Here is a 12,365-nt window from a genome sequence, read left to right as displayed (position 1 = left end):
CAAGGCAGGAGAGGAGCAGCTCTGCGTCCCTCCTTGTCAGCGCCTCTGGTGTATAGCTGTGAGGCTGTTCCTGCTGGTCTTCCTTTCTTCCCTGACTGGAATTTCTTTCAGGGAGGAGTAGGAAGGTGACTTTCACCTGTCTGCTAGTTTAGCCACCCTGAGATTACAATAGGAGGTCTGTCCTCTCTTTCATGTGTTGTGTTGGCTGTAGACTCTGCTTAATCTTGTTCCTTGGAGAAACCTCTTTTTGGGGGCCTCTCCTCTCAGCTCCTTCCTTTCCATGCAATCAAGAGGACCTGAGATGCACAGTCCAGGCCGGCTCCCCAGTGCTCTCTCTTCCAGAGCTCACCCTTAGGACACTACCTTGTTTTATGAAGCTTCCTCTTTATCAAGTAGGGGTGACCTGCCTGGCTGCCCAGTCTCCCACTCCGGCTACCATGACCTGAGAGGGCTGCTTTACCCATAGTGATCCCTCACTGCCATTTTCTCCTTGGTGAGAATTATCAAAAGAGGTAGCCCTAACTGAAATGAAATTATCAGCCAGGCCAGACAAGACTCACTGCAAATCCCATTTCCAGCACGTAGTCAGCACATCTCTCTCACCTCTGAGCCACCTTTGCCATCTGTGCCAGAAGAGGGTCAGGCGTCTTGCTGCATTCTCCCACACCACTGCTGCTCAGTCCTCTTCCCTCTCTTTCATGTGCCCAGAGTGCTGCCACCCTCAGGCTCCTGGCTGTCCTTCCACACAGGGGTATCTCTCCTTGACACATGGTGCTGCTACACTGCCCTTCATGGTGGGTCTGCTGCTTCTGAATGAGGCATAACCTTCCACTGATGTATTATAAGCATGAGTCCTAGCCCACCAACTGTGGTGACACCTAAGACATCATATTGACCATTCTATGTTATAATCTCAAATTCATTTTGTTTTGCTTTGTACACTTACATACAAGTATCTGGGGCCTCACCTGAGGCTTTTGATTCCCTCTTTTAAGAGTTTTGGGAAATAAATTCCTGGGGGTCTCTCACACTATCACCTGATTCTCATTCAATAAATCCCTGGGGGCCTCTCATACTATGACCTGATTCTCATTCAAGGTAAAACCCTAATGATCAATGATCAGGTCCCCAGGTTTCATCCTATCTTTAGGGCATTCATTCACTGAGGTGGGACATATTTCACCCAGAGACCAAAGTGTGTTCTCATTATTTCAGGGGCTCTTCAAAATCATGAAACTGAACCCTCCAAGAAAGGTGGCCACTTCTCACTGTGATAGTGTTCATGGTTTCTGAGCATGGTTGTCTGCATATCAGTATGCTAAATACTGGTGTGTGTGTGTGTGTGTGTGTGTATGTATATTCTTTGGTGTATGTATGTGTGTGTATATATATATATATATATATACACTCACATATATATATGTATTTTTGTTGTTGTTTTCGAGATGGAGTTTCACTGTTGTTGCTCAGGCAGGAGTGCAATGGCGTGATTCTTGGCTCACCACAACCTCCGCCTCCCGGTTTCAAGCGATTCTCCTGCCTCAGCCTCCCGAGTAGCTGGGATTATAGACATGCGATACCACGCCTGGCTAATTTTGTATTTTTAGTATAGACGGGGTTTCTCCATGTTGGTCAGACTGGTCTCGAACTCCCGACCTCAGGTGATCCCCCTGCCTCAGCCTCTTGAAGTGCTGGGATTACAGGCATGACCCACTGTGCCTGTCAAGTACTGGTTTATATTAAAATAGCTCTAAATATTTACTCATAAGGTTAGGCAACTTATATAAGGGAATGTAATCTACAAAGGCTTGCTCTCATTGTAAAAGACTCCTGCTTTATTCACAGATTGTAAACAGCACAGAACCTTGTAACTCAAAACAAGAATCTACACATTGTACAGTGCTATCACATCATGTATGTATTTAATTTATACAAATATACACCAAGGAAGGAAAGGTAGATGGGGGAGCAGGGAAGATACATTATGATTTGAATAGTGTAGGTGATTCTGTCCACGCACTACATTTAATAGACATGATCCAGTGTGAGCAGGAGATGGGAGAGGTGAATCCACTGTTTCCTTGGGCCTATCTACAATGTATCTCTGTCCTGAATGTGGTCCTAATATTTCATGAAGTGTATATTCCAAATTAACATAAACCTGAACAGAAGCCAACTACTTCATCTGGTGCTTAACCAAAGAAACTGCTACACAATGTTTCAACACAGGAGAAAACCTGGTTGTTACACATGCTGTACAGTATATCATACTTAATTATAATTTAACAGCAAAGTAAAATGTTGACCACACAGGACTTTTGCCTTTTAGATATATTTTAGAATCTAACTTTTCCACTCTTTTAAAGCTGTGACTTTACTGCATATACCTCTATCACACAGACACATATAAAATGTATCTTTCTCTTCCCACTAGAGGGCAGCCACGTGTAGATTTAGGAGGGCAACGAACGTTTAGAAAAACAGCACACCTGTTAATCTGACTTTCAAGCATATTTAGAATTCTACAGTTTTTATGTTACCTTGAATGTGGCAAATGCATCTGAAGCTATGTCAAATGTTGACATTTCGACATATCTGAAGAAATCATAAAACTGTTCCGACCACAAAATGATTTTTGCAAGTGGTTCATGTCTGATGCATTCTCTTAACATTATTCCACAATTTAGAGCTATTTCTGGAGATTCATACCTGCAAAAACAAAAAACCAAACAAACAAAAACAAACAAACAAACATGATTGCTCTTTCAAAACTCCAACACTGAACAGTTCAAACTTTTAGGGCAGAAAGTTTTCGGACATGTATCCTAACTAAATGACCATCGCAGATTATAGAAGGTATTTCTGTAGAGCATGTGCTCAGGTAAACTGATTCCAGAGTGCAAACACACAATAGTTGGTGATGACCACCTTAAACCAAAGAAAAATAGCCATATGAGTGACTGCGTGACTAAAGATTCATTATTTAAGCTGAAAGATTTCAAGAGAGGTATTTCGGGTCATACCATAACTCTATACAGGGGTTAGCTTTTACAGATGGTGCTCTTGACACTCAGAAAAACCAAAAGCTAAATCAAAACACAGAAGACAAAATATTTCCCCAAATTCAGAGTCTCTAAATAGGTCTATAAATATATAGAATTTATACCTTGTTGTTTTAATTCAATACTCAAGATAGTACTTGGAGACTTTCAGCCACATGTAAACACCACCAAGCTAGATAAACCTCCTCCTAAGGACTTCACTAACGGTCCCCATCAGAGCGCCCAGGGGTGACGAAGCAGGCGGCCCCCCTCGTCAGCTCTCCACACATTGCCTTCCCTATGCTCATCCCCATGTCTCTGGCTTCTCCTCCCCTGCCATTAGAGACACCTCTCAGCCAAGCAAGAGGCATTTCCCCTTCGGATGTGCACAAGCCCTCTGACTGGCCTCTTCCGCCCCCTCAAACACATCGCTCTCTTCTACTTCCTCTCAAGCTGCAAGCACTGGCTTTCTTTCCACCTCACATTCTCCTCTAGTTTCTTGTAGTCATATTCCATTTCCCAACACACTAGCGAAATAAATAACGGGCCAGCAAAGATTCCCTCTTGGCTAAATAGAGTCTTCTACTCAAGTGTCCTGACAGGCTGTAAAAAACCAAACCAAAATAAAACATTTCACGGTTCTCTCCTTTCTCTCTCTCTGACTGTTCCTATTTCTTGCCTGGCTGAGGTCTTTACCTGTAGCCTACAACCTGCTAATGAAAGCCCATACAATCTCATGGCTCCCACCACGACTACTAACCCCACCTCCATGTCTACTCCTGAATTAGGCACTTTCTGTTGCCTCTGGACAACTTCCGTTAAAGCGCTACCATAAACTCAACGTGTCTCAAATCAAATCTCATCCCCCTCCATAAAATCACCCCCATCCCGCCTGCTTCCTCATTTCTATAATTTGGCATCATTATTTTGTTTCAGTCATCCAGTTCTAAACCAGGTTTAACAGAAATTTCCATGTTCTGTATCTATGCTGTTCATTATGGAGAGATTGGCCATATACAGCTACTGACCACCTGAAATTTGTCTAGTGTGACTGTGGGGTTGAATCGTAAATATTATTTAATTTCAATTAATTATATGTGGTTAGAAGCTACTATATTGGACAGCCCAGTTCTAAACCTTTCCTTCTTTACTCCAAATCTTCCACCTTCAATGTTAGGCTTTGAAAGCCTTCAAAGGCTTTAAAAAATATTTCTCTGATTATCTTAGTTTCATTTGCTTTTATACATTCCCACTGCTACATTAATTCATACCCGGACAATTGCAAATGCTTCCTAGCCAGCATCTTTGTTCAAGCTCTGTCATAATAAATCTACCCAACACACAAGTGTATCAACAGCATTTCCAGCTTGGGAGCTTAAAATGATTTCTTCTAGCTAATCAAATAAACACAAACTTCTGGACTTAACTGTCCAGTCTTCCCCTCATTAGATCTCCTGTTATAGCACAATGTCACCTCCCACCCTGCCATACAACTTTCAAATTTTCTCCTTACTGCTGCCAATCATGTTATGTTCATTCCTGCCCCTATACCTTTGTTCCCAGTCATATGCCATTAGGATGCCTTCTCTCTCTTTTCTGCCTATGTAAATTCTAAACTACTAGGAACTCCCATCTTAAGTCCTATCCTTTTATCAATCCTTGCCTTATTAACTCAAACCACATTTTATCCTCTGAAATCCTGTAGTACTCATTTTTTATCTAGTAGTGGTGTCCTCTTACACATCATAGATCCTCAACAAGATAAAACCACACTCCTTGGCATCAGTGGAGGCATGCAGCTAGAATGCTGACTGGCTCTTACTTGATGGAAATATCTGCTCACAAAATGGCTGATCATACAATTCATCTTTGCTGAACTTTAGTAGGCAGGAAGGACAAGGGTAAGACAGTTTGGTACAACAAGTTGAGCAGGTTTTGATGGAGGCTTGTCAAGCTTGTCTAAATGATTAAACCATAAACAAGTACAAGGCAAACAGTTATGCTGTATAACCTGTGAGCACTAGAGTGAACAGCATATTAACATGTAAACTGCCAGTAAAAAAAAATCACCTCCAAATGCAGTCTAACACCAGCAATAAGACTTCAAATGCATGCTAATATTAGCAACAAGGCCCCCCAAATAAACATCTACCATAGAAGTACTTACAGCCTAAGAAGATAATCACACTGTATGGAAGCAGTTTAAATTAATCAACAAAGGTACAAAAATCTTAAAATGCAGTTCACAGTGCTCCTTGAAGAAATGGCTGTTTCCAGGTCTGGCAGGACTTGTACAAAACGAGCAAGATGGTCATCCTAAGCCAGAAAGCAAGGAAGCTATCACAGACTGATGGGGTCTTGCCAAAAGAACGCAGAAGCCAATTTGAAGGCGCTCCCAAGGGCCAAAGATGGGGCAATTTGGACACAAGAAAGTAATGACTGGAATCGATTGAGACATATCAAATGTAATTTTTAAAAAGACAAAAACTTGAGTGTATAATGATCCTTAAAACAACTCAATACTTATCTAAGGAAGTGGCCAGGTCACCAACTGATTATACTAAAAAATAATACCTGATTATACTAAAAAATGAGACTATTTTGGGATAACTAAGTCATCAAGGAGGAAAGGTTCTTCTTTATAAAAACAATTTAATTATATGAAGAAGAAATAACAGAATCAGGAAACTGCCATTCTGAATCTAGGCAATGATTCTCAATGGAAACTAAAACCAGGAGGCGAAAGGTCAATGAGAATTCTGTAATGGACAGATTACAGACTGAGAACACCTGCATCCACTGGTCAATCCCAACATCACCAGCAGTGGGATAACCAGTGCCACCCAACATGAAGCACACAGCACCATCCATGAACTTCTGTCCCCCTCAAAGTGAATCTGAATCTAATTTTTAAAAAGCCAGATCTAACTATCCACCACTTAAATCAATAGTGGGTAGTGGAACATGTTACAGAAGCAACAGGAATGCCAAGTCTAAAATACATGATTTTTCTACAAAACCACCAATCCAGGCTTCAACAAAGAAATGGCATAATATTAACTATTACACATTAAAAGAGAGCTCAGAGTTACATTAACCAAATTCAGTTTGTGGACCTTGTTTGTAACTTTTTTTTTTTTTTGGAGACCAAGTCTTGCTCTGTCACCCAGGCTAAAGCACAGTGGTGCAATCTCGGCTCACCGCAACCTCCACCTCCTGGGTTCAAGCTATTCTTGTGCCTCAGCCTCCCGAGTAGCTGGGATTACAGGTGTGTGCCACCACACCAGGCTAATTTTTGTATTTTTAGTAGAGGTGGGGTTTCACCATGTTGCCCAGGCTGGTCTCAAATTCCTGGACTCAAGTGATCCACCTGCCTTGGCCTCCCAAATGCTGGTATTACAGGCGTGAGCCACCATGTCCGGCCTGGAAGTAATATGAAATAAACTAACTGTAAAATGCCATTTTTGTGAAAATTGAGGAAATCTGCAAATCGGGCATTAGACATTAGGTTGGCAAATGGTATTGTAACTGTGTTATACTGTGTTTTGTACTGTGTACTAGGGATGCATACTGAGGTGATGTCATGTGTCAGAGGAAAAAGGGGGCAAGGACTAGAGGAACAAGAATGACAGAACTTTCGTTAACTGTTGAAGCTGGGTTTAGGGTAGGAACTGGTAAGTGTTGTATGTACATTCTTCACAACAAAGGAGGTGGAGGTGGGCAGGGGCTTCTGGTGGATCCACCAGTTGCATTCTCCATGGTACTTCCTGGCTGGAAGTGTCCGCTCTGGCCAGCACAGGTGAGAGCTCTAAACTATAAATTGTATCTCAAGTCTTTCTTTACAGGCCATTTAACAATATTCATATCATGCCTCTGATTACTCTGAAGTGAAAAATGTTGGCAGAGTTAACTAATGTATTGATTTTAATAATCCTTGGTTTCTACGGAAAAGGAAATATGGGCTTTAAAAACACACAAAGGCACCTGAAGGCTGCTCTAAGATCACCAAAATTTCACACTACTCACTGCATGTTTATACATACAACTCTGAATTGATACAACAAAAAATCAGATGCCAAAAGTTCTGTATCCCAAAATCTGAAGAAGTAACACAGATGGTTAGAAATAGAAAGAGGGAAACAGAATGCTGGCGTGCAACACAGGCACTGACTCACACTTTGTCTAAACAAGTTTGAACTTGGGGGAAGTGTTAAACCGCAGAGATGTGAATCAGACTGAGGCAAGCTATAAAGCCAGGAGGAGTAGAGCAAGCTGATTCACACCAACAGCCATGCCAGGAACATGCCTGCCCACCAACTTAATAGAACAGACCACCACCAAAGCTGGGACAAACAGATGCACACCATACCCGGGGCTGGCACACAATTCTGGTGTGAAACAGCAGGACATTACCTTGCCAGTCAATGAGGCTCAGGGATGAGGGAGAAGGGCATTTGGTTCTATGGTTCGGTTTTTAGGCTTTTTTTTTTTTTTTTTGCTTTTAAACTGACAAGACTACCCCCAAACATTAATGCCTGCTTAGACCAGTAGTAATTTCAGGAAGATGCACTGTGAAATACCAAATTATATGGATTAGTAAGTGGACACAGAGAGGTAAAAATCAAAGGGCACTACTTCATAAACATGTACTTTGCTGACTCAACAAAGTAAAGCTGTAGATAATCCATGCTCCATTTAAGAGGCAGCTTTTATTGCCTTACGGCGTGCATACTATGTCCAAAGGAGATGTCTTTCAATATATAACTTAACTGATACTTCAATGAAATCCAACTTTTTTAAGTTCTAGAGAACAGAAATAAGACCACAGAGAATTACTATTTTTTCCTTCAGTCATGCTGGATTTGTGAATTTAAAAGCTCAGAATTCACCTAATTTTAAACTCCCGCCTGTAGGGCATTTTTAAATTCAATTTTGCTCACAGGTTGGATTTCAAGGAGGGAGAGGTGTTCAAAATCTATGAAAAAATAATCTTAACTACAGAGAAAATGCCTCCCACATTCAGCATCCTGTTTTTTTCCCAAGGCAACCTTTCCTTTATGTTCAACTGAGAATACAAATTTTATTACATTGTACATACCCTTTCAATAACATGAACAAAATATTCTGTTGGGTGCAGATGTATTCAACAGTAGGAGTTCTTGTACCAATTTGTCTTCTGAGAATATTGTTGAAAATTTGAGCCACGTCTTTTTTGCCCTATTAGGAATACAATCGTTAACATATTGTCCTGACTAAACATCAAAATGCCCATTCACCCTCCCAAATGAACTCGAATAAGGCCATTGTACTTATTGTTACGACTGAGTATCTGACTTTAACACATTCATAGACATTAAATTATCTCTTCATTTGTAATTCTATATTCTAAGTTTATTAGTGTACTATTTTTAACATGAACAATGTGTTGACAAAAACAACAATGGGTTGACTATATTCCACATATAATTTCAACGATTTCTAAGTCTCAGGATCATGCTGACTCTGATATGAGAAACAAAACCCTGCAATATGTTAACAATCTAAGGGATCTGAATTCCACCCAAATGGAACAAGCAGCTTCAAATAAGATGCTTACATTGGGAACACTATATGTGCTTTCCTTTTATAGTGATGGAAGGAGAGGAAAATATACTCTGCCGCTATATTAAAAATGGAAGAATTCTGTATGAAACTGGGCTTTAATGGAAAGTAGACCTATCTTCTAATTAAATGAGGCCTATTTAGGGAAGACTTTATATAGATTAACAATGAAGGTACTAAGAATCACATGATACAGTAGTTCAGAGATCAGAACTTCATTACACTACTGTACAAAACAGATGGATCCTTCCAGTGAATCTTACAATCAGAAAGCTGCACAAGAAATCAACAAATGGAGAACTGGACTCCAAGCAGCATTTCTGAACAGTCACTTGTTATAAGACTAACAAGCCCACAGGAGAGTGAGTGAAATGCTTGCTTTCCAGGATATATCTAAAGCACAAACAGAGAGATAATCCTGGGCCCTGCACTAGCTCAGGAGCAGTAAAGGCAACCTCTAAGAACCAGCCTTTCTTTAAGAACCAGGCTTAAGGGCACAATTTTCTTTTAAGCTGATGTCTTTAAAGTTCCACATAAATATTAAATTCAGTGTCCAGGTCAGGTGGAGGCAGACAAAGGAGAAGGCACTTAGATGTTCCACTACATCCCAACTTTGCAGAGGAAATAAAAATTGTTGCTGTTGGAATTTGATATAATTATTAAAAACAGATGAAATCAGCTATAAAATGGAAACACTGCAGTTCTATCCGCTCTACAGGACAGAAATAAAATTTTACTTTATCATCAGTATTATACTCAACTTATGAACCATACCCTCTCATCCTTTTCCAAAATTTAATCTGACTATATGTCTGTCATTTTCTCCTCTGAAACATGTACCTGTCTTTCAAGCACCTGTACAGACATCCACTCATTCAGGCTGACAAACACTGGGGCTTAAAACAAAGCACACTGATGACAAAGAGCCACGGCGCTTCATTAGCTTCATTATCATATATGCATCGCGACTATTCAGATGGTCTCCAGGATCATTATTCTCACTGTTAAATTCACTAAATATTTAACATAGCATGATCCAACTGTATTAACTTGGGCAACAATGTCAAATGCCTACCAGGGCTGGGCAGGAGATGCAAATGGGCCTGAGACAGGAGAAGCAAACCCAGGTGTGGATGCCCTGTGATGCTACTCTGCCCTAGCTGAAGGGTCAAGTAGGACTATATACCCAGTATTGCTAGAATCAAATTTTTCAAGAGAAGCCAGAAATTCAGACTGTGTATAAATGTCCTGTCACTTAAATGTTATACTAATTTAAAATTTAAAAGCAGTGCTAAGCAAACAAAACACATATGGTCTCTGGTTGTAATGAATTAACAGGTAACAAAGAGACATAACTGGATAGTTCTCTGAGATTGTATTTTCCTCGAAATTCTAACATTCTATAGTTGTCTTTAGATTGTTTATTCTTTGAAAGTCAAGGGCCAGTGAATTATTAGAGTACTACAGTGCTCTAATGAGCAGTTGTTTTTTAAAACAACCTAAATGAAAGGGCATAATGAGCATCTAAGAAACTACATGTCCAATGTGATAAAACAGGGAAGAATCCTGTCCCAAGCCTGAAACACCCCTAGGTTCCTGCCTTTGCTCTGCTAATCAGGTAGGCAGCCCAGGCATGTTGACAGAGGTCAGTAACCGTGAGTCAGGAGCCCAAGAATAATCTTACAATGTTCCAAAAGAGAGAACGTATGGAGATGAATTATGTGTAGGGTACTGTTTTTTAAAAATAAGAAACTGATTTCTTACCTCAAAGTCAATGAGCTGTAAATCAGCTACCAGGGTGCTAAGGAGCCCACTATTATAGAGTTCTTGAGCAAGTTGAGCTACTGCTTCTGTCTGAGGCTCTTTTTCGTTTGTGCCATACAGAATTTCTTTCATGGCAACCAGATTTTTGGAAACTTCTTCTGTAGCCTAATTTTAGAGAGAGGAGTTGGGGAAGAGGAGAAAAAAACAATTCATTTTAACAAACATATAACACATCAAAATTTGTCAAATCACCTCTCTATATTACAGACCCATGGACCTATGAACAAGAAGCAAAGTGGGCAAGCTCCATCCTCGCCCTCAGGAGCTGGGCGCTATGTATGCGTGCACATGGGAACCAACATGCACACTCCACAGGAGCCAGCATGTGCACAATAGACACTCACATACTGAAAACCATGTTTATGTATGGCAGAAACAAAACAGGGAAAAGGTTCACTTCCTCAAGTGGGAGGGAAACATCACCAAAGAGGCAACTGGGCTGATTCCCAAGAATGAAGAGATTCTGTCAAGCAAGTATGGAGAATAAGGAATGGCATGAGCTAGGGATGAGGGAGAAGGGAAAGTACAAGTCGTATCACAGAAAAGGTGTGGAGGAAATAAGGGAGAGAGCAGAAAATGGCTGAATGCAAAGCTCAGGTGTTAGTGATAGATTAAAAAGTCACTAAAGACCTTCTACTTCCGCTCAAGAGACAGGAGGGCGAGATTTACCTTTTCCCATGAAAAAGACTAATAAAAATGACTTTTTTTTTTTTTTTTTGAGACAGGGTCTCGTGCTGTCACCCAGGCCTGGAGTGCAGTGGTGTGATCACAGCTCACTGCAGTCTCAACTTCCTGGATTTACGCAATCCTCCTGCCTTAGCCTCCTGCGTAACTGGGACCACAGGTATGTGCCACCATGCCAGGCCAATTTTTGTATTTTTAGTAGAGATGGGGTTTTGCCATCTTGCTCAGGCTGGTCTCAAACTCCTGGGCTCAAGTGATCTGCCCAGCTTGTGCTGGGATTACAGGTGTGAGCCACTGTGCCTGGCCAAAACAATGACTTTCAAACACTGGACTTCAGGCAGTACAGGACAGTGATCCCTGAAAGAAGGAAAACAAATGAGGGGAACTTCATAACTACCCTACCTTTTTGCTAGGCCACAGCACAGGGAGGGGGAAGCCAGCCAGAAGAGGTGGTAGTCTCCATGGGCAGAGCTGGCAACCCAGGGAGGCCAAGAAGACTAGAGTTTACAGGGCAGAGACGAGAGAGCTGCCCAGACAGAGCATGGCAGAGCCCTGCAGAGCCCACTCCTGTCTTCAACTGAGTACTGATAACCACATGTGGGTAAGGAAAGTAGCCAAGGCTAGGAACCAGAACCTTGGAGCTCACATGGGGCTGGAAATAGCTTTTGTTTCCTACCAGCCTAATGGAAAACCTCATATTCACTAGTCATCAAGCAAAGTATTCAGGGGATTTTGCCTCAGTAGGCATACAAAATTAATCCTAGGCCAAACTCTGATCTGGTCCTGCCCAACAAAGCTTAACAGAAATCCTGGAAAGGACCAAAATCGGAAAACACGACTAATAATAACTAATCAACAGAAACAGCTGTGGAAATGGCACAGACGGCAGAATTACTCAACAATGACATTAAAATAGTTACTACAACCGTATTCAATGTATTTAAGAAAAATGTACCATGATAAGGAGAGGAATGAAAGGCATAAAAAACACCTGAAACACTTAGAAATAAAACTACAAGGTCTAAGACAAAAATTATACCAGATGGGATTAACAGCAGATTAGACAGTAGATAATAGGTTAGTAAACACAAAGATAGAGCCTAAAATCTATCTAAAATGAAACTTAGGGGAAAGACGGGACATCTCATTAGTGAGCTAGGGGATAATTTTAAGCAATCTCACAGATGTGTAACTGCAGCCCTCAAAGGAGGTGGA

General features: G+C 41.0%; 1 protein-coding gene across 3 annotated transcripts in view; it reads right to left on the bottom strand.

Moving 5' to 3' along the window:
* The window catches only part of CAB39 (calcium binding protein 39), a 107,595-nt gene that overhangs the window by 19,599 nt on the left and 75,631 nt on the right, over nucleotides 1-12,365 (bottom strand). For all 3 annotated transcript variants that reach the window (XM_007966597.3, XM_038001400.2, XM_038001399.2), the window contains exons 3-5: nucleotides 10,407-10,571; nucleotides 8,140-8,258; nucleotides 2,541-2,709 (exon numbers count right to left, since the gene is read on the bottom strand). In XM_007966597.3, the coding sequence (XP_007964788.1) occupies nucleotides 2,541-2,709; nucleotides 8,140-8,258; nucleotides 10,407-10,571 (453 nt within the window). The remainder of the gene's footprint in view (nucleotides 1-2,540; nucleotides 2,710-8,139; nucleotides 8,259-10,406; nucleotides 10,572-12,365) is intronic.

This window comes from Chlorocebus sabaeus, chromosome 10, assembly GCF_047675955.1.
Source record: "Chlorocebus sabaeus isolate Y175 chromosome 10, mChlSab1.0.hap1, whole genome shotgun sequence".
Taxonomy (NCBI): domain Eukaryota; kingdom Metazoa; phylum Chordata; class Mammalia; order Primates; family Cercopithecidae; genus Chlorocebus; species Chlorocebus sabaeus.
Note: the sequence above shows the minus strand (reverse complement) of the source record. Positions and strands in the feature narration are given on the sequence as shown.